Source organism: Schistocerca piceifrons, chromosome 3, assembly GCF_021461385.2.
Source record: "Schistocerca piceifrons isolate TAMUIC-IGC-003096 chromosome 3, iqSchPice1.1, whole genome shotgun sequence".
Taxonomy (NCBI): Eukaryota; Metazoa; Arthropoda; class Insecta; order Orthoptera; family Acrididae; genus Schistocerca; species Schistocerca piceifrons.
In genome coordinates this window covers 873,121,214-873,143,766 of record NC_060140.1, presented here as the reverse complement: position 1 = coordinate 873,143,766, position 22,553 = coordinate 873,121,214, and the positions used below count along the sequence as shown (strand labels likewise).

The 22,553-nt window shown below is 39.6% G+C and overlaps 1 protein-coding gene across 2 annotated transcripts in view; it reads right to left on the bottom strand.

Moving 5' to 3' along the window:
- The window catches only part of LOC124789789 (NAD-dependent protein deacetylase sirtuin-3-like), a 78,266-nt gene that overhangs the window by 23,982 nt on the left and 31,731 nt on the right, over positions 1-22,553 (bottom strand). The window contains exons 4-5 of one of the 2 annotated variants that reach the window (XM_047257258.1): positions 6,974-7,209; positions 2,135-2,281 (exon numbers count right to left, since the gene is read on the bottom strand). In XM_047257258.1, the coding sequence (XP_047113214.1) occupies positions 2,135-2,281; positions 6,974-7,209 (383 nt within the window). Of the gene's footprint in view, positions 1-2,129; positions 2,282-6,973; positions 7,210-22,553 lie in introns of both variants that reach the window. The other variant, XM_047257259.1, reaches the window with a different exon arrangement.

The window sequence follows — 22,553 nt, the reverse complement described above, 5'->3', positions numbered from 1 at the left end:
CAGTGTATTTCCTGTTGTTTGCCTGAAAACTGCTGTTATTTCTGTCGTGTGTGTTTCATTACACACTATCATGGCACAGCATTCAAAGAGCTGTTCAATACTATGTTCATTAATCTGTACTGCCTGGGACTTAACTGCGCTTTCTGGATACATAGTCACTCCCATTTCCTGTCCATGGTTTACAGCAGAGGATTTAGCCTGTATACATCATGATACATCCGATTTTAATGATATTTAAGTATAACACATCTGCTGAGATGCCATCTGCCCTTTTATTTTTGTTTATGGGTTTCAGAAGTTCATTTTTATTTATGAAGCTTTGGACGTTTCGATGGAAATTATAAACAAGTAATCTTTAAGATCCATAGCTTTCTTCAAGCTGCAGTTTTTTATTTGGATAGTAGCTGATTCAATTGTAACTGTAGTTATTCTGCAGCTCTTTCTTTCAGAAGAAAAAAAAGGCCTAGGGAAATAACAGGGTTAGCATAGATACAGCTTTGACCAGGCTGGGTGCTTCTGGTAATTATCTCTGGAAGTAGCCTGTTACCAGAAGCATTCAGATGCAAACAATATTGTACATGAGGGGGCAGATTGAGGGATGATGCACCAGTCACATTCATGTGTGAAAGGCTCTCTCATCTGAGTAATCTCACAAGCTCTGAATTAACACATCCCATGGAACACTTCATCCAGGGCTTATCATAACACTCAAAGAGAGGTATGATTTGAGCACTAGTTTTACAACTGTTTTCAGCAATGTAGTGATATCAGTGGGCCCTTGCAGCTGAGTTTAAAATACTAATTACTTGCTAATCATCTCAAAGAGTTGTGTACCAGTCTTGAAATATTGCATCCATGACTACTACCTAGGAATAAGATCTTGGTCTTTCCCATCTCAGCTCACACATTATGTCTTGTACTTATATACTGCCTTTGAACTTGTTGGGTTTTCTACATGCTTTTGTTGACAGTTTTTGAAGCACTGAAGGTATTGCATATGTCTAAACTGAAGCTCTCAGACTTGCAGCATATCCTCAATCTCTTCACTGGTTTGGAAGATTTTACTGTAATCTAATCTTCTAGTCTAGCTCAAATATTATTGCTGCACTTTCAATTAATTTTAATACTTCTTTTGCTACAGCCAGACTCGAATTTCAAGATTAGCTCCCCTTTTTCTAGTATTGTGTAGCGATAGTGTCTATCACTGCAATTACAGAAGTAACCTAAATTAGCCCTTATTTTGTTGTGGCACAAATCCCACATGAAGATAACACTGACATGCCACCTGCTGATCTCCAGTCCTAATGATTCTATGGCAGTCTGTACATTTGTCAATTGTGACAGAAAACTTTTGCATGATGTATTCTGTTTAAGAGATTTGTTACTAAGGGATTTCTACATCAGATTTTGTGATAAAATAACTCAAAAATCAGAATTACTCAGTAACAATAGTTATACGATTTAAATGTAGCTTTTAAGTTTAGATACTTCGAGAAATGAAATTTATTTATGAGAGAAAATGAAATTTGTTTATGAAAGACAATGCATAATGACGCCTGAGCTGGAATTCTAATTTTAATTTTATGTAGCTTTACACTGAAAAAAGGCTATGAAGTGTTTCACATTGTAGTCCTTGGATAAATAGTTTCTGGTTAACTTGCTAAGTCAAATTTGGATAAAACCTTAAGCTTTCAATGACTGTGTCTTTAATCATTGTCAGGGGCTAACATAAGCCAGACTTTGCCCTTGACAATGGTGATGGAAGCAATCACTGAATGCTTGGAATCTTATCCAAACTTGATGTGGCATGTTAACTGAGAATTTTATGTTGAAAACTTTATATTAATAGTTGACACCCAAAAAACTTCATAATTATGAAAACTGCAAACTCTCAAAGTATTAGCATTTTGCCTACATAATCAGCAACTAATTTCAAAACAGGAAGGAAGACAGATAAGTTCATGATGTCTCATCAGCATCAGTTTCATTAGAGAACCGTCACAGTAATCACCTTGAGTGGTTTACGCAAACATCAAAATATATACAGTAAGATGACTGCACAGAGATTGTAGTCCCTATTCCTTGAGAATGTGCAGTTTCATCCAGAATTTGTAGTAGCTTGTATTTACTTTACATTTCCCATTTGTGCAGCGAATTACTTCCCCTCGGAAGATAGCTTCTCTTGTTTCATCAGGGTCATGCTCCTTGAAACAAGAAATGCAGGATGCTGAGGAAAAGCCTCCATGTGCTTCAACCAATTTCTCTGGAGGCAAACCAGCCACTGAAATAGCATAAAATAAGAATCTTTTGCATATCTGTCAGTGACATTCTTATCCATAAATACGCATTCTTGTATTATATAAAAAACAACTCAGTATCTGGGTATAAAGATAATAATTTGTCTTTGTGCTTCCAAATATCAAACTTTTCTAATGCAATATTTTTTCTAACAACTAATTATGTATATAACCTCTTATAATTATTCCATCCCCACTATTCTCTACCTTACTTTTTCCTTAATCTCAGTTCCCTAAATTTTTGATTATTGCTCTCTAACTAGCAAAGTTTGTTCTGATTTCAGCAGTGGTAATTGTCATTAATGAGAATATAGTTTTTCATAGCTTCATGCTTGAATAAATGCTTCACATAGTTGTTGCCATGCTAGATTTGCCAGTCTCGAGCTTTGAATGATTCCCTTCATCATTATCATTGGGAGATATTTCAGTAGGCTGTTTGGTAATTTAGTTAGTCAATTTATTTCATGGAGATGGCATGGAGTAATTAATGTTTGTTATAAGTTATCAGGGGCCAGGAAATGATGTGGGGGAGCCTCTGCAAACACTTTGTGACTCTGGCAAGAAAGAACAGGGGTGATACACAATTACAAGAACTCAGCAAGAGAGTTCACTTAGCCTCTGTCACCTCAACTTCCTAGCTACATGTGGTGCACCAGTTAAGCTGGACAACTCAGCAGATGGTTGGATAACCAACCCTAGCAGAAAACTGAGTTGGTGAACAGATATGATTTGGAGGTTAGTGGAAGGTAACAGGAAACCACTGTTGAAATTTTTCCCATGAGAACATCATGGCTTTGCTCAATTCTGCATTATCTAGAGCTTAAAGTCTCCCAAGTTGGATATCCAGGGTGGGGAGTGGGAGGCACAGGACTGAAAAAACAAACATTACGATGCAAATGATCCCATGGCACTGTAAGAAAGATTGTAACATAGAGTGTGTGTGGACTGTTTCAGACTGGAAAACTTGCCATAGAAGAAAGACAAATGAGCACAAATGACCTGGATATTCTTGGGCTTAGTGAGACACACCAGAGGAGAACTGGCCATTTCATGATGCTAGGAAGGAACACTGTGAACTTTTCAGCAAGTAATGACCAAACCAGAAATGGTGTTGCAACAGTTGTTCCTAGAAATCTGAACAACTGTGTTATCGATTGTAAACCTGTTAATGACAGCATAATATCCACAAAATTGAGTGCTTCTCCATGAAAACTCAACATCATTCAGATCTATGTCCCTACTGCTGTGGCATTAGATGAGAAGATAGAGGATTTCTATGAACAGTGAGACAAGTCCTTAGTAAGATCCCCAAGAAAGAGCAGCCAGTAATTCAAGGAGACTTCAATACTAAAATTGCAGATACTACCCATGACACATGCTTAAAATCTTTGGTTAGACCTTATGGTGTAGGTGAGGAAAATGATCAAGGGAAGTACTTGCTCGATTTCTGTGAGAGTAATGACATGAGGGATTGTAACATTATATTCCAACATAACCTGGTGACTGATCCAGCAATCAGATTGACTTCATCCTAGTGTGAAGATGTTGGAAGGCTTTGATCTCAGACTGTGAGACCTTCCCTACAGCTGACTGTCCATGAACATGTGGATTAAGCTCAAATCCACCAAGAAGAAGCAAGATAGACAACTACAACTCACAATCAAGGGGGCTATTTGGGAATCTGATGAGCTTGTAAGTTAAAAACTCCATAACTTCAGTCAGGAAGTGCCAGCATCAAAAACATGGGTCCGAATGAAGTAGATTGTTCATCACTTCTGACACCAGAATGACCACAAAATGCAGAACATCCTTGGATATCACAATTCACACCACAATTAAAAGAAGAAAGAAGCAATCTGAAGGAAACTGGTATCCGCACTACCCAGGAGCAAGATAGATATAAAAACCTCTGTAGAGAAATACAACAGAATTGTAGAAAGGACAGGTATCATTTCATTAAAGGCATCTGCAATGAGATAGAACAACATCACTATCACAATGAAGTATGTGATCTCTTCAAGAAACTCAGCAGCATCACCAGTGAATTTAATCCTCATATTGGTGTGGTACACGATGAGAATGGCAACTCTAAGCAGACAAGGAAGATGCTGTTGTGAGATGGAAATATTACTGTGAAAAGTTGTATTCTGGAATTAACAGCAGTACAGACAGTCAATCAGTTAGCAACTTACATCAGAACTGACAGTCTTATGCAAGAAAATAGAGAACACAATTCAACATCTGAAGGATTATGAATCCCTGGCCTAACAGTATTCTGGGGAGATGATTAAAGAAATAGGGCAGGCAGGTGTTGATGCACTGCATTCATTGTGTGCTAGAACATGGGAAACTTGAGAATAGTCAGAAGACTGGCCAAAGTTTCTCATCATTATCCTATACAAGCAAGGGTCAATCAGGAACTGCTCCAACTACCAAACTATCTATCTCATATCCCACAACAGTAAAATTTTGCTTTACATCTTGAAGCAGTGTTTGAAGCCATACATTCGCCTTCACATATCCGCAGAACAAACAGGTTTTGTTGAAAGAAAAGGAACACAGGAACATATTCTCAACATGTGACAAATAACTGAGAAATTGTGAGATTTCTGTGTTGGAAAAGTTTTGGCATGCAGCTGCAGAGTCCAATGTCTAACCACACTTGAAAGCACTGATCAGAAGTCTATACACCAATCACCAAACAGCTGTGAAGAAAAGTGCTAGCATGTCTGATTTCTTCGGTGTATCAAAACATGTCAGATGGGGTTGCGTTCTATCCTCCAAACTGTCCAACATAGTTGGACTAAAGGCATCTCAATTGGTGACAGAAGTATTAACAATCTTGGATTTGTTGATGACACTGTGCTCTTAGCTATCAGCAACGAAGAACTTGCAGAGTTACTAAAAAACATAAAGGACATTAGTCTATCATATGGGCTAGACATCAATCTCAGCAAGCAGAAAGTCATGATAACTGATTGAGGAGCACAGGATCAACTCACAGGTTGATTAAAGAAACTTGAAGTTATGCATTCTCCCATCTATCTTGGGTCAACCATCAACCATCTGCAGCATTGGAAACTGTGAAGATGAGATAAGAAGATGGATTGTGCTAGAGCGAATAACTATGAAGAAGCTCACCAAGATCTTACACAACAGAGCAATAATGAACGCCACAGAGATCCAGCTTCTTGAAACACTCTTGTTTTCCATTTTCTTTTATAGCTGTGAAACATGGAACCTTAAGACCAGAGGCAAGCAGTGTATTGACGCATTTGAGCTGTGTTGCTGGCACAGGCTTCTGTGCATAAAATGGACCAAACAAAGAACAAATGTGTCCATTATTGAGCAACTCAGTTTCTCCAAGCTCCTTTTCTTTGTATCAACCAAAAAATTATCCAGTTCTTTGGCCTTATTGTGAGAAAAGGTAGAGAAAATCTAGAGAAAATATTACAGAAAGGAAGATTGAGGGCAAGAGGCTACAGGGAAGCTCAGCAAGCAGGTGGATGGATCAAATCAAGAAGCTGTCCAGTCTACCTTTTCAGCAGGCTCTAAGAGAAGCTAGTAACCATCTTGGATGGAGCCTCTTGCTTCATGCAGTCACAACACTCGGCAATGAGCACAGTGATATGTGATGACGATAATGATGACCAGTTATCAGTTACTTCCTTTAGCTCAACATATTTAATTGGTCATTTTTCTGAATAAGATATTTTATTATGTTCCACATTTCTGTCATTAATCACTCATAGAATGGAAATTAGGAAGAACATTTAGGCTGTCATGAGAAGGCTTCCCAAAACATCCTCTAGTAGTCTTTTCCTTAACCCCAAATGACGAGGCAATATCAACAACAAAATTGTTTTAAAATCTTGTGTTATGACTGTCCAAACCACAGTTCAGCTGAAACTGATTTCTACTGTCAACAACACAAATCATTAAGGAGTAAATGTATTGGGAAATGAGAGTGAGTACCAATATTCTGGAAGAAGCCTCTGCAAAATGTGCACTTATCTACTGTGTACAATTTTCTTACTACTGACTTCTGCTGAATAAATGCTTTATTGACTTTAGATGGACTTTTACAAAGGGTAGTTCCTTAAGATAACAAGAAGTGCATTAAGCTAAAAACTTCATGTTTAGGTAAATACAAAGACAAATACTTTTAAGTGTAAAATGTTGTGAACTGAGCTTTTTGATTAGTTTACCTATATGTTGACTTTCTTTTAACTCTTTATCTGCTGGGACCTCATAAGATTTTATACATAATGTTTCATTTCAATTTTATTACCATTAGTCTACTTATTGTATTAGCATAACATTTTTGCTTGTTGAATGTGTGTAACAGTGAACTAGTTATAGGCCTGTTCAGCTATCACACATGTTATTTTTGGTCAAGTTGATTTTGGCCCTTGATTAGTATGCTTGTGTCAACAGAAAATACAAACCATTTTCCTCTACATTAAACTATATGTGTTACAACTCTACTGATTCAATAAAATAATTGTCTTCAACAAGTGTAAACAAATATACATAAGTGGAGCTGGTTATTTAATGAAAACTTTTATTTTCTCCAGGACAAGTTTCTGAAACTATATTTCCTGAGCAATTATTTAATGCAAAGAGAGGTTTATTGTATATCATTTAATTTATTAATAAATACAATATTTACATACATCTCTCCAAACCATCGATATTTTGGGTATACATTCTCAGCAGCTTTCCTTTTTCATTTATCAAGCGGGCAAGATAATGTCCAAGATTTGGCCGATACTTTTTGCCAGGATAAAGCTCTTTTGCCAAAGACAGAAATGGTCGTGGATCCCTCACAAAAAATCCCAAATCAAATATTGCTTCAGGATATGGAAGATTGTACTGCTGGAGGTTATCATACAGTCCAGTTCCAGGAGATCTACAGAAAAGTAGAACATACTTTTGAATAACCAACTGTAAAACACACACACACAAAACAAATCAAACAAAACCCACATAAGGATAGAGTGCGCTATGTAAATAAATGATCTTTTCTGTATTATATTTGTTCTTGCATAATAAGTCCTTATCCATCAACCATATTTAGCAGAAAACGGGGGTTTGACATTGATGCCTACTGTTCTTTTCATATGTAACCTCTACACCACAAAATCTACATGTAAGGAACATTTCTCATTGTTGTTGTTGTTTTCATTGTTGTGGTCTTCAGCTCAAGGACTGATTTGAGCCATGTCTCCATCCTAGTCCGTACTGTGCAAGCCTCTTCATATCAGCATAACTACATCCATTTGAACTTACTTACTGTATACAAGTCTTGATCTCCCTCTACAATTTTTACCCTCACACTCCTTTCCATTACCAAACTGACAATTCCTTGATGCCTCAGGATGTGTCCTCTCAACTGATCAAATTGTGCCATAAACTTTTACCCCAGTTTAATAGTATCTCCCCATATGTTACTCAGTCTACCCATCTACTCTTCAGCATCCTTCTACAGCACCACTTTTCAAAAATGTCTATTCTCTTCTTACCTGAACTAATTACTGTCCAAGTTGCACTTCCTTATAATGCTACACTCTACACAAATACCTTCTAGAAAACACTTTCTAATACTTAAATTGATATTACATGTTAACAAACACTTTTTTTTCAGAAATGCTTTTCTTGCTTTTGACAATCTAATTTTACACCCTATTTACTTTCGCCATCATCAGTTATTTTACTCCCCAAACAGCAAAACTTGTCTTATACTTTTAGTCTCTCATCTCCTAATTTCATTCTCTCAGTATCATCTAATTTAATCTGACTAAATGCCATTACCCTCATTTTACTTTTGTTCATGTTCATCTTACAATCTCTTTTCAGGACAGTATCCATTCTGTTCAATTGTTATTACAAGTCATTTCCTGTCTCTGACATAATTATAATGCCACTGTATTATTTTTCAGTTTTTATTGTCTATGGATGTGTAAAGAAATAAATAAAATTGGCAAACTTTCTCTTTCTTCTCTATGAACTTTAATTCCTTTTCCAAACTTCTCCTTGATTGCCTTCACAGCTTACTTGACATATTGACTGAACAACATTGGGGTATCCTACAACCCTGCCTCACATCCTTTCCAACAGTGGTTTCCCAGTTACATCCTTCAAATCTTATTCCAGTCTCATTTCTGCACAAGTTGTAGATAACCTTCCATTTTCTGTCTTTTACCTGTGTTACCTTCAACATTTCAAAAAATGTAGTCCAGTCAACATTGTCAAAACATGTCCTAAATCTGTTGGTGATATAAATGTGGGTATGCCTTACTTCCACCTATCTCCTAGGTTAAGCCATAGGAGCAGTGTTGGCTCGCATGTTATACATTTCTCCAGAATCCAAACTGCCTAAGGTTGACTTCTACCTGCTTTCCATTCTCCTGTAAATAATTCACCTCAATATTTTGCAACTGTGACTTATTAAAATAACAGTTTGGTAGCATTCATCTCAGTCAGCACCTGACTTTTTTTGGAGCCGGAATTATTACATTCTTCCTAAAGTTTGAAGATATTTTGGCTGCACCATACACCTTGTACTTTAGATGATATAATTTTGTCATGGCTAGTTCTCCCAAGGATCTCAGTAATCCTGAGGGAATGTTGTCTATTCCAGGGGCCTTGTTATGACTTAGATCTTTCATTGCTCTGTCAAATTCTTTTCACAGCATCATACACCCTTTTCATCTTCATCTACATCCTCTTTCCTTTCTATAACTCTGTCTTCAAGTTCATTTCCCTTGTAGAGCCCCTCTATACATTCCTTCTACCTGTCAGCTCTTCCTTCTATGCTTAGAACTGGCTTTCCATTTGAGCTCTTGACGTTTATACAGTTGCTTCTCTTTTCTCCAAAGATCTCTTTAATCTTCGTACAGGCAGTATCTATGTTTCTCCTACTTATAAACACTTTTACAGCATTGTATTTGTCCTTTTATCACTCCTGATGAGCCATTTTGCATGTTCTGTAAATCTCATTTTCCAGATGTCTGTATTCTCTTTCACCTGCACCATATGCTGCATTTTTATATCATACAAATACAGTAATTTCATTATAAATGTAAGGTCATATTTATTGATATTTCTTTATGCTCCAATTACTTTTTGTCCATATAATTCTATCATAAACCAATACAATAACTTACTTTCAGTATTTCATAGTCTATATATATTCAAATAAATGAATGATGCCCTAAAATATTCGTGCTACTCCACTCCATCATCACTGATGGCTACAGCATTAGGAAATAAATTGTATAATGTTAAAAGTATTATTTTCATCTTCTGCATAAGATCTATTTTTTATGTTTATTATCACCATCCATCAAGAGTGCTGGCTCCAACTGAGGCATTTGCTTTCCACTCTTCTCACTGTATGATGTCTTTTTTTTCTGCAAAAAAGATATTAGTTGAAAAATCCAGTCCAGTTTATCATCACAGGGAAAATATCAGCTGTGTCTTATTTCTCAGTTACATTAGCTCATTTATTACTAAATAATTTAATACTTTTATTCACGTAACTGACAATGTTACAGTATAGCTGGAAGTGGTCGTTCAGTGACATGGCATTCAACAGATTTTCATTATTAAAGTATATGATGGTATGGGGCACTTAATTTAAAAAATACCCCTGACTGATTAAGCAGTGAAACTTTGATATTAAAGCTACAAGACATCTAAGTAATGGCTTACTTGAAGCTCATACACTGACACTGCAAATCTGCCTGACTGCCCCTTTTTTGGGCTAAGAATATTCTCAATGAATGTACAGAGTTGCCTCAGAATGTGATACCATAAGAGATAATACAGTAACATCATATTAATTATTTTGGAGTCATGTCTATGAGCAACTGAATAAATTAAATCTGTATTTTGCCATAAGTGTTTTGCCTAAATTTATCAAGAAGCATATTCAGTAGCAGTGAGTGCTGATGTTGCACTATTTGTGTGTTTGTTTTTTCACTGGTGAACCTGTTCTTCTAGATTCAGCACCTTAATCACTCATCATCAACTATGCATACAAGATCCTATGTTTCACCATAACTGTTGATGTATGATGTCCTTCAACCTATGCTGCCAGTTTCTTGTGTCTTTTTCACACAATACCTCAACAATGTAACTCATTATCATCATTAAGTGCTTTCTGGCACCTCCTTTTCCACGCCTCCCTTTCCATCCATGGATATGCACCTCCTTTTCTACAACAGTAACCTGCAAACCCCTGTATGGTATGTGGTCGTGGGTACATAGTGTACCAGAATCACGTTTGCCCTATCATTTTCAGGTGCTACATGGGAAGCAAGACTGTCAGTAGCCTTATGTTTGGGTCCCAAACTTCTCTAATTTTATTATCATGGTGATTATACAAGACATACATTGTAAGAGGTATATTTCCTGGCTCATCTTGGACAGAAGGCACTCAGAATTTTATGAGTAAAGCTTCTTGTGAAGTGTAATGTCCTTCTTGTAAATTCTCCCACTACAATTTTTTGGGCATTTCTTTGACACTTCTGCACTGACAAACAAAACCCATGTTTAAGTGTGTTGCTCTTGTTTGACCTTTTTCAACCTCTTTTGTTAAACTAACTTGGTAAAGGACCCCAGGCTGACAAACAATACTCAAGAAATGGTAAAATGAGCATTTTGTGAGAAACTTCTTTCATACATGAATCACTCTATCATAGAATTGTCCCAATAAATTTGAGAATGTTATTTGGAAGGCATATCTTCGTGCAAATAAAAGTGACTGATTCAGCTATGTATGGAGCACAATGTTAATGTAGCATGCATTCAAGAAACCTACAGCCACAACAATCGAATAAGACCCGGAAGTGTCACATTCACAAAGCCTAATACCCTGATCTTGTCACCAGCTTTTACAGTGGAAAATGATATAGAAATTACAACAATTGGTCTTTCCAACATCAGTTTATAAGCCTCCAAATTCTCTTTTCTCTTTCAACAGACTGAACAACTTCAGAAATCAGAAAGTAAACTTTGTAGTAGGAGATTTTAATTGACACAGCAGTAAGTGGTGATATGAGTTCAGTATTGACATGTAAAGGATGAGCCAGACCTTTACTTTATTATATGAGCTTTCAAACAGTAACTTCATTTTTCCATTACGGGCAAGCCAAAGTCAGCTTCGTTGGCTGCCTGTAAATTCTTTCGTCCCACAGTTTAGCAACAGGAAGTCAGTACCGAGGAAGGGCACCTTGCTCATGCACCTCCCTCGTGTTTATGAGGTAACGCAATTCCAGACGTTGCTTAGCATGCAACGCTCTGGAAAGTTCCATTGCAGCCCCCATGGGTTTCTCGGTCCCGACCCATCAGGGCGGAGGAAACCACGTGGTGAGTTGACTATACCCGGCCACATGTCGCCGGGCCCCGCTCTCTTGTCTTCTCGTGCTCCTGGATGCGCGCCCTGTAGCAGTGAACATCTCCTGCTTCTTCCAGTGCTGCGGCGCCGGGGACTTAGTTTTCGCAGGTGGCATGCTGCTCGGACTAACCCGATTGGCCGATGCCAGCTTTCGTTAGCTTCGCGAACTATGTTTCGCCAAACTCTATGCTCTGGCTCACCCTCGCCTCCTTAGGCCTGGCTATGTGACCCCTTTTAAACATGCTTTCACCAATACATGGCCTTTGTGTAAATATTATCCTATTCATTCCATAATGCCCACCGCCTTCCCAACTGCCCATCCTGTACAACTGGAGTCAAAAGTGCGGATCCGTTCCCGTAGCAACTTTGTCGCTACATTAAATTCTTTCCATCAAGACGCCATGCACTTCGTGCATGGAATGTGCCAACCGGCCGCCATGTTAGCTCCATGCAGGCCATGGCTGTGCCAGTAAACACGCACAAGGTGTGTGCTGCAGCGAGGCAGCTAGTCAACCGTGTGAGCTGGACACCACTGTGCTGCCCGTTGCCTGAGTTCAAGGGGCCTGCGCTGCGCAGGCCACTGTCATCTGTCGCCGCACCAGCTGCCTCCGTGCCGCCCACCGCTTTCGCCGACATGCCAGGGGCCTACAGCCATTGCAAACTGGCCGAGCCAGCGCCATCCACCGTCAACACATTTGCTGCCATCCGAGGGTCCGGATGCCGCCACCGTCCACTGTCGCCCGCTGGTTGCCACTCCACCACGCCGTTGCTGCCACCAGTGCGTCGTGCCGACTCCATTACTATGTAAGTCGCCGCGATGTTTCCAACATTAACTTCATCGATCATCCACCGCTGGATTAGGAAACTTTGTGGCCGTCCTTTTTTGTAACAATTATTATTTTTTGGTTACTAGCGTTCCTTAAATTTGTAAACATGCCGATGGGAATACGAGTGATGGAACGGGATACTTCCGCAGAGGCACCTGCCTCACAAGACCCGCTCAATGCCTTAAATGCACAAATGTGCCAATTGTTCACACAAAATCAGGAGCTACTTGAACAAAACTGCATCTTTAAACAGACTAGTGTGCGAACTTCCATATCTGTGGCTTGCTCCACCCCTGTAACAAATGCTCAAACCATGGCAACTAACACTAATCCTGTCTCTAATGCAAATGCCACAATTGCTGCAGTGAACTGACACAGCTGATGAAACTTTACCATAAAAACACGATAGGAACACACCTTTGTAACTGCCAGTAGATCAGTGACTACATGCTGCCATCTACCTGTCATTTGAAATGCATCCTATTACATGTATGTTTTGCTAAATGATCACACAACGATAATAACAACAAGTTAAACAGCAAATAGTAAAAGGAGTCTTCCTCAAGTGCTATTTTATTGTTTTCATAATGCGATGTTGAACAGACAACGAGGTAAGTTTTTATGGTACCACGTATTTCTGTATATTAAATGCCATGGAAGGAGTCACGTAAATACTGTCGCTGTTGTCTACAGCTTTTCATGTGATGGGTCCTGTCCCTCCCTGTCAGCTGGTGACGCGGCCCCTTCTTTCCCTCCCTCCTGCCCACTGAGTGAGCGGCCATTACCATTCCCCTTCCCCTGGCCCCCACCTCAGCCGCTGGCGCGGGCAACACCTGCACCTCTCCCCTAGCCCCTCATGACCCCCCCCCCCCCCCTTCGCCCTGCAGGCCATGTGCCTCAACCACGCTACGCCTTCATACATTCGTACCCTTGTAGCATAACCTGTAAACCGAAAGGGAAATAAATTCACCAGCTTAATACTGCCCTAAAGATTTTGCTAGTCTTATCTAAAGATGGGGATCTACTTGTGTTGTCTGTGACAGTTTTCAGTAAGGCACAAAATTGTGAGGGAGAAGAAGTTTTTCCTTGTACGCATTGTCTAAACCATCAGGAATAGAAAATGTTGGAATTTCAGATCAATCTCTGGCTATGTTGTATTACCACTCCTGCAGTTAATAAACAGGTCTATATGGCGTCAAGGAAGCCAGCTCTTGCGTGATATTTGTCCCGTAAATGACCGCTGTGTGGGAAATGTGTTAGCCAAGGAGTTTGGTTTGGAATGCCATCACAAAATACAGTTTATTTAAAAGCCTAAAACCTACCAGTTACCTAAATCTTAGAAGGACAGGGTATCTGAATGAATAAATGAGTCATGATAATTTTGCAAACTTTAACAATTAAGTTATCTGAGTTCCTTGAAAACATCCCCCATGCATAACTGTCGTGGACAACATAAGCTAACTCTGGAAGGAAATTTTGTGACTGTACCGAGGAACTAAACTCCATGCGTAGCAAGAGGTCAGACCCAGTGTGAACGCCAGTACTAACACCGAGCCAGTTGAAACTGGACGCAGCCATACTGTCACCTGTGCTGTCAGCAACTTACAATCTCACAAGCGGACGTGTGTCACACCTTCACACCTCAAGCTGCATTAAAATCTCAACACAGAATTCTTAACCATTATATAACGAAGCCTTTGAATAACTTTATGCACATTTTCAATACTAAGGAACTTACTTTCCTTCCTATACACTTTACACATGACAACTGGACTCTAATTTTATTAAAAACAAAAGCACCAACAGGTAAGTCAAATCGATGTCTTCGAAATGCAACTAGCTTTGTCGAGCCACCAATAATGATTATATGGAAGCATGTAGGTGAGAGAATTAATGAAAGGAACAACAATCATACCCTTGAACAATTGATTGGGAGACTGATAATCACCAATATTGGCAAATACAAATCACCACAGGAAACAGCGTATCACATGTTTAATAATTATTGGTCTGTTCATTGAAGGAGACATAAAACCACTTTTCATCAGAACCTTGTTAAAGGAAGTATTAATGTGACATTACACTATTCCACAGCATTAAACATAATATTGCCATGACTTAATGACAGTTTTCTTGTACGTAGAAGTACCAAAGACTATCAGTTGGTATGAAAATATAAACGAGAGCATAAAGGAATACCAGGGGATTCTTACATTCATTTTGCTACCAAATTTTCTTGGAGAATAAGGGAATTTTGTGAAAAGGAAATGATATTTTGTACTTTTGTTTCTGTCGCAGTTTTGCTACCACTTGTATCTCTATGGTGAGTTGCCAATTATTTCTGTCTAATTACTTGTGTCCAGTTACTTATGTCTATGCATTATTTTTACTATTGTTCATCTTGTCCATGTCTCATTTATGCTATTATCAAATGTTTAGAGAGTTTTAGCTAGAGTCTGCCAGCACCAGTAATTTAGTATTTGTATCAACCGAGTGTTTCCAGAGTCACTGTGTTACTAGAAAGATGAGGATGATTATTTTTGTGGGATTTCAAGTATGCTATAATAAGTTCCTGAGTATTGCCAATTATTTAAGTGTTTAGTAATAATGATGCCTTAGGTAAGAAATTATTTTGAAAGGGTAATTTAAGAGATAACCATGTTTTATTTCATTTGTATTTGAATGTTTATCTGGAGGGAAATACCACATGCCTACCCCCGTGATAGGTAACATAAACAGAGTGAATCATGCCCACAGAACGAGTAAGCTTTGGCCATATACCTAGTCTGTTGGATGAACAAGAGAACCACACATGCAGGGGCACGTACCTTACATGATGCGAATGGCGATCGCGCAGAACCCTAGCCATCTGTGCTGTTTTTTTACTTTTCAATTTCGCAGCATAGTCCATTCTACCCACTTTCAACTTTCCTCTCTCAACAGAACAACATACGAAGAGTCATGCACAACCCGTGAGGGCTCGCACCTGACGTGACGTGGCTGGCACCCGTGCAGACCCTTAGTTGTCTAAAGTCGTTCCTTCACATTTCCGTTTCACAGCCTAGACTATCCTAACCACTTTCATCTGTCAACTTTCAACAGAACAGCGCCTTTTTGAGTTTATTATCCCAGTGTATTCTAACACAAAACTATTCAGCCCATGTGTACTAACATAGTTAGACACTAATCTTTCATGTCGAAGAAGAGTTCATGAGAACAGTGTTCTGTGCTCTCTGATGACACCTGATCAGGCACCATCAGACCTGAACCGCGTCTAGCCCGCAGCTAAACTGCCAGTAAGCTGAAATCTCCGTTCAAAACTTTGAGCCTTCTTTGACCCTGTTTTTCCGTTGTATTTTCCGAAGGAGTACTGACTACTGAAGTAGTAGCACTTAACTGTATGACATGTCTCACGACACTGCAATATAACCAAGGATAGATGGGAGTTTTAAGCAACTAGCTGGGCCCGATGAGGCCAGCACCTAGGAGTTTAAGAAACAGCAAGTTTAGTCGCAAGATGTTGAGAGGATAAAGATGGCGAATTTGGTCGCACAGTAAAGTTTTTATTTTATTTTATGTGAGAGATGTCGAGTTTTAGGAAGAAGTACATAGCAGCTATCTTGGAGTCGTAGAATTGTCATATACACAGTTAAGTAGGTGATAATGTTGTGTCAACGATGCGCCGTGCACTATATCTTCATAAAGGAAAAGTCCTTCAAAAATTACGCTCAACTTAGTTGTTTCTAATTAAATTCCTTACACTTTCCGTGTCCACTATGGAAATCTCTAGATTCTTGTAAAGTTTTGTTTTTCTCCTCCTGTTAGCAACATCGTTGACATTCACTGACACAATCTACGCCCCACCTGCACGAAATAGGTTTCATTTTTCTTTGTCAATGTCACTTGATGGTGTTTAGCGAATGTATTGATGCATGAGAAACTTCTTCTCATAATGTGCCACACTTGGATGGTCAGCTCAAAGAGGCATTTAACTTTGTTTACTTATTGATATAACATAGGCAGCAATGTAATGATATTTGTGTGCCTCATTTTTATATTTATGTATGTTAATGTAGTTTCAAACAGAACCCCCTGTAACAATGCATCTAGTGTGATGTCACATGTAATCCCACTTCTGTTGACTGCCACTCTGAAGTAGCGCCATTGCTGTTTTGCTGGTCATCGTTAAATAAACCATATTGATTACGCACATCTATTCCCTTTTATTCAGTAATGCTATAGAAACGGCAAGTTTGTGGCATTTATATTCATCACTGCTCATTCTGAACCCCATAAATCTCTACTCCAATCCAAAAGTTTTGTGTTGTGCTTCTCGCACAGCACACGTGTGCGCTGTGTGCCGCATTTGACAGTCGTAGCAGCTTCGGCTCCGTTTCTCAGCTACCACACACTGCTCTGATGAAACGTGGCCCTGAAGTTATCTGTAGCGCGCTGTTCTGACTTAGCACGAGATTGGGACTTGTAGTCAGCTCCTATGGCTGAAGCAGTATAGCCTCGCAGTCAGCTGCTGCACTCCCACCCGCCTTATTAATACTACCACGACATTACGCACTAGCCTTACCTGGTTACAGCCATTCTTATTGTGATATTATTAACCCGCTAATAACCTATTATGCCACTATAGCATACTCACTTAATATTCGCACTCATCTACCTATGTTTTTTATACCTGGAAGCTCGTTCATGATTCCCTTGTCAGCTAACTTGCCGGTTTTATCTAATAAATCAAATGATCACTTCCTATCGTCAATTGATGACCTGTTAAAACATGAGCAAGGAGAAATTTCTTACCTTAACCTGTTAGCACACTTAAATGAATGGCAAACAGCCACTAAACTATATACAACCATTATACCCTGTGCCACAGTAACCCGGTCACTGTTATGCTTATTATAAAAAGATAACCTATCAGCCACGTGCCCTCCCTTAGTTTTAAGAATGGAACTGTGTTATCTACCAATGTGAAAACTTGTGCAATACAGTGAAGAGTTCCCTTAGTGTTAACCCCCTTTTTAAATGTGTTTGAAACATGTGAATCTCCCCTCATACCCCATTGCACTGAGTTCCAGTGCACAGGCTTGGCACAGCCACGCCCCCTCCCCGCCAGCAGGCTGCGCGCTGCCCGCTGAGGACAACACAACACGCCGCTCGCGCCACTCGCCCCCGCAGTGACTGATCAGTGGTGATATGTTCACATTTCCAACTTATTTAAGCAAAAAAGACACTTTTACTTCATCCTAGCAACAAGAACACTCGGCATGTTTACCTCATTCACACTGTTATGATTTGTTCTAATTTTGTTTTGATATTCTATGATGTTTTGATGTTTTATGATGATTCTTGTATACACATAATATTGTTGACGTGTGTAAGTCCCTTTGCGACCTCTACAAGGTCTTTAGATTCTCTACACCCTCCCATAGGTTAAGACCCCTGCCATCTTCCGTGAGGGCCATTCTTAATCAAGAGATGTTTACTTTGTTTTGCAAACTAAAATTGTTTACATTTAAATAATAATTACATTGAGCGAATTCACATACATTCTCCACTCCCACGGAAAGGGGAGGAGTTAAAGGATGAGCCAGGCAGTAGGGGATTTTACTTTATTATATGAGCTTTCAAACGATAACTTCATTTTTCGATTATGGTCAAGCCACAGCCGGCAGTATTGGCTGCCTGTAAATTCTTTCGTCCCACGGTTTAGCAACAGGAAGTCAGCTGAGGAAGGGCACCTTGATCACGCACCTCCCTCATGTGCTTACGAGGTAACGCCATTCCAGGCGTCGCTTAGCAGGCAATGCTCTGGAAAGTTCCATTGCCACCCCTTCGGGTTTCTTGGTCCCAACCAATCAGAGCGGAGGAAGCCACGTGGTGCGTTGAATGTACCCGGCCGCCTGCCGCCGGGCCTGCTCTCTTGTCTACTTGCGCTCTTGGAAGTGTGCCCTATAGCAGTGAACATCTCCCACTTCTCCCAGTGCTGCAGCACCAGAGACTTAATTTTCGCAGCTGGCATGCTGCTCGGACTGGCCTGATTGGCTGGCGCCAACTATCATTAGCTTCGTGAACTATGTTTCGCCAGACTCTACGCTCTGGCCCACCCTCACCTCCCTAGGCCTGGCTATGTGACCCCTTTTTAACATGCTTTCGCCAATAAATGGCCTTTGTCTAAATATTATCCTATTCATTCCATAACGCCCACCACCTTCCCAACCGCACCGCCCATCCTGTACAGACAATAGCGAGTTACTACATCAATGGGCAGATAATGTGAGCTATCTCTTATTTGTGATAGTAAACTGCCACTTTCCTTGAACAGTGGCTGTTGGTATAGAGGGTATATAATCCAGATTTGATTTTCATCAGTAATAGCATTACACAGTAATGCACTATTGTAGTATACAGCCCTATCCTCATTCTCAACACACACCAAGCCTGTGCCAGATTCACTTTGCTATTTGACCACAGTATGTACCCTTTTGCAACAGGTATAACTTCAAGAAAGTGGACTGGCCAAAATTTTCTGTGACCTTGGGCACTATGATATGGAACATCAAGCCAATTGCTGAAGCGTATGACCAATTCATCAATGCTGTTAAGAAGAGTTCCTATAAATCTACTCCTCGTGGATGTCACACTCAGTGACAATGCAGGTCTAAATCCAGATGTAATATCAATCCAAAGGACTACCATAGGTTCTTCAAATAGAATCCAACAGATGAAAAAACCATCAGAGCAACAGATACTTCTTTAACAGCCTTTTCAAAGACAGCAAGTTGGGGAAAACTGAAGAGAGAGCTAGACATACCACAGAGTAGTCAGAAAGCCTGGAGACTCTTAAAGAAGCTCAACAGAGATCCAACAAACTCTCACTTGGATGTGACAGCTAATCAGATTGCCCACCAACTTCTCATGAATGGTAAAACAAAACATAAAATATATCTAAGAGACCTGTGTGGAAGCTACCTTCAAAGAGGAATAAAGGAACATTGGAACTTACGCAAGTTTAACATCACTGAATTGGAAGATCCAATAAACCAGTGGAAGTAAGGGAAAGCTGCTAGTTTGGATGATATCAGAGCAGAAGAAATAAAGAACTTTGTATGACCACTAAGGAATGGTTAATATAACTCTTTATTAACTGTTCAGGGAGGTCCAATATTTAAAAATTATGGCAGAAAGCATTGCAACAGCCATTCTAAAGCCTGAAAGCATAGTGAGGACCCTAAACACTATAGACCAATCACTCTTCTGTGTCAGTTACACAAGACATCCGAAAGAATGCTATTCACCTGGCTCATTCAGGCTACTGACCAGCAGCTCATCCCACAACAAGTATGTTTCAAACTAGGCAAGAGTGCTGTTGCACAGATCCTCAGCCTAACTCAACATTTTGAAGATGGTTTCAAAAACAGACACATCACAAGAGTAGCCTTCATTGACCTTAGCACTGCACACATTATCATCAACTATTGAATTCTCTTACAAAAAGCATTTGCTCTCACCAAGGATTCGAAACTTACCAGACTGATATCAACACTTTTTGCACACTGAAGGGTTTCTTGTTGTTTTTCAAGGGCAACAAAATAAGCTGTGATCCAGAGAAATGGTCTACCTCAAGGAAGTGTGCTGGCTCCATTGCTGTTTTATATTTACAAAATGACCAGCTACTTCCTTATGTCACACGAAACTTGCCCTGATCACCCACGGTGAAACATTTGAAGAGATAGAACTCCCTCTCAACAGTGTTCTGAAAGGCTAACCACATCCCATAAGGCTAACCACCTACAGCTACATCTACATTTAAAGCTGTACTCTACAAACCAATGTGAGGTGCATGGCAGGCAGTACATCCAACTGTACCAGTTATTGGGGTTTCTTCCTGTTCCACTCACGTAGGGAATGTGGGAAGAATGATTGTTTGAATGCCTCTGTGTGAGCAGTAATTATTCTAATCTTATCCTTACGATCCCTATGTGAGCAATACATAGCAGGTAGTAGTATATCTCTAAAGTAATCATTTAAAGCCTGTTCTTGAAACTTGTTAACAGACTTTCTTGGGATAGTTTACACCTGTCTTAAAGAGTTTACCATTTCAGTTCCTCCAGTATCTCTGTGACACTCTCTAATGGATTAAATGAACCTGTGACCATTTGTCCTGCCATTCTCTGTATATATTCAACATACCCTGTTAGTCTTACCTCGTGTGGGTCCCACATACACAGTATTCTAGGATGGGTCACACGAGTGATTTGTAAGCAATCTTTTTTGTAGACTGATTGTACTTCCCCAGTATTCTACCAATAAAACATAGTCTACCACCTGCTTTACCCCTGACTGAACCTATGTGATCATTGCATTTCACATCCCTACAAAGTGTTACACCCACATTGGCCAATCCCAACAGTGACTCATTGATATTATAGTCATAGGATACTATGTTTTTCGTTTTGTGAAGTGCAAAATTTTACATTTCTGAACATTTAGAACAAGTTGCCAATCTCATAAAGATCTGGCTGAATATCTATGCAGCTTCTCTCAGATAGTACTTCATTATAGATAACTGCATCATCTGCAAAAAGCCTGATAACACTGCTTCAACATTAAACATAAAATTAGCACATGGAATAATATCTCAAGAAAGTTAAGAGATATAAACTGGAGAGCTATGCCACAAGTTCGTAGAACCCCTGCTTCAGTCCTGTATTATTCTGCAGCAGAGTATGCCTCCCCTGTTTGGTGTAAATATTCTCATGCTAAAACCGTCAACCCTTCTCTGAACAAAGCTTGCAGGGTGATTACACGTGGACCCTTGTCTGAACAAAGCTTGCAGGCTGATTACATGTGGCACTTTCTCTGAACAACGCTTGCAGGCTGATTACATGGAGGAGATTTACTTTCTTGCCACTTCGCACCTCCAAATAATCATCAACAAATAGCCACTGATCGTAACAACTGAAAGCTAAGAACACTGAATCTTGTCCACTGTTCACCAATAAACAACCTCAGCCTAGGATAAAATTACGAAAAAGATCCCTTCAAACAGCAGAATCTTTGAAACTCGCTCCCAATGAGGTAAGATTTTTTCATCAGCAAGATCGGGTGAAACCATGAGAACATTTCCGGCTGCCCACAGATATGAGTGGTGTGTTTAAAGATCCCTTAACCATTTAGGAACTGGTGTTGGTCAGGCAAAATACTCCCTTAAACTATAGAGCTTCTCATCAGAGGATAGCATGTGTGAGTGTGGAAAAGAGCAAACTGTGGAACACCTGTGCAGTGCCTCTTTACCCATTTACCTGTTCAGCGCAGGACCTTATTATTGCAAACAAGAGTGTGACTCAATTTTGGATAAATGTCATGAATGTTCTTTTTTGTGAATATTTTTATACTTGATACAACTATACATATTGTAAGGGCAGGCTTCTGACATGAGGAAAAAAATAAATAAAAGTTGCAGAAGTACGCCACAGCATAGTGGGCACCAGGCACTGGCCCAGGCGATTCAAAATAATTACATTTCAGGCAGTGATTATGCACTTGTGCCATATAAAATTTTGTTACATGCAGTACTGAAAGACATTCCACTGACTTTTCTTTTTTATACCAGAGCAATGGTCTCAGTCATAGAACAGTCTACATACATTAGTCTGGACACTCCTTCACTCAGTAGAGTGCGGTCAGAGCTGCGGGCATGCAGTAACCATGATGTGCCACTCTTAGACCATTTGTAACTAACATCCACTTTTAATCAGGTTTCTTGGGCATTGCCATTTTCGGTTGTGGCTGATCCTTTGGTTGAGAGTATGAGAGTATTTTTAGCCTCAATGCATATTCTGCCTCTGGATTATCTTTACATCATGAAATGTACTCCACTGGATAGATGGTGCACTGTTCTGCAGTTGATTCACTTCATATTCAGTTTGCACCACTCTTCAGATTTGGTATAGAGAAAGCAATGGACTTCCAGGGCCACAACTATCAGTCCAAGATTTTGAAAACCTCGCC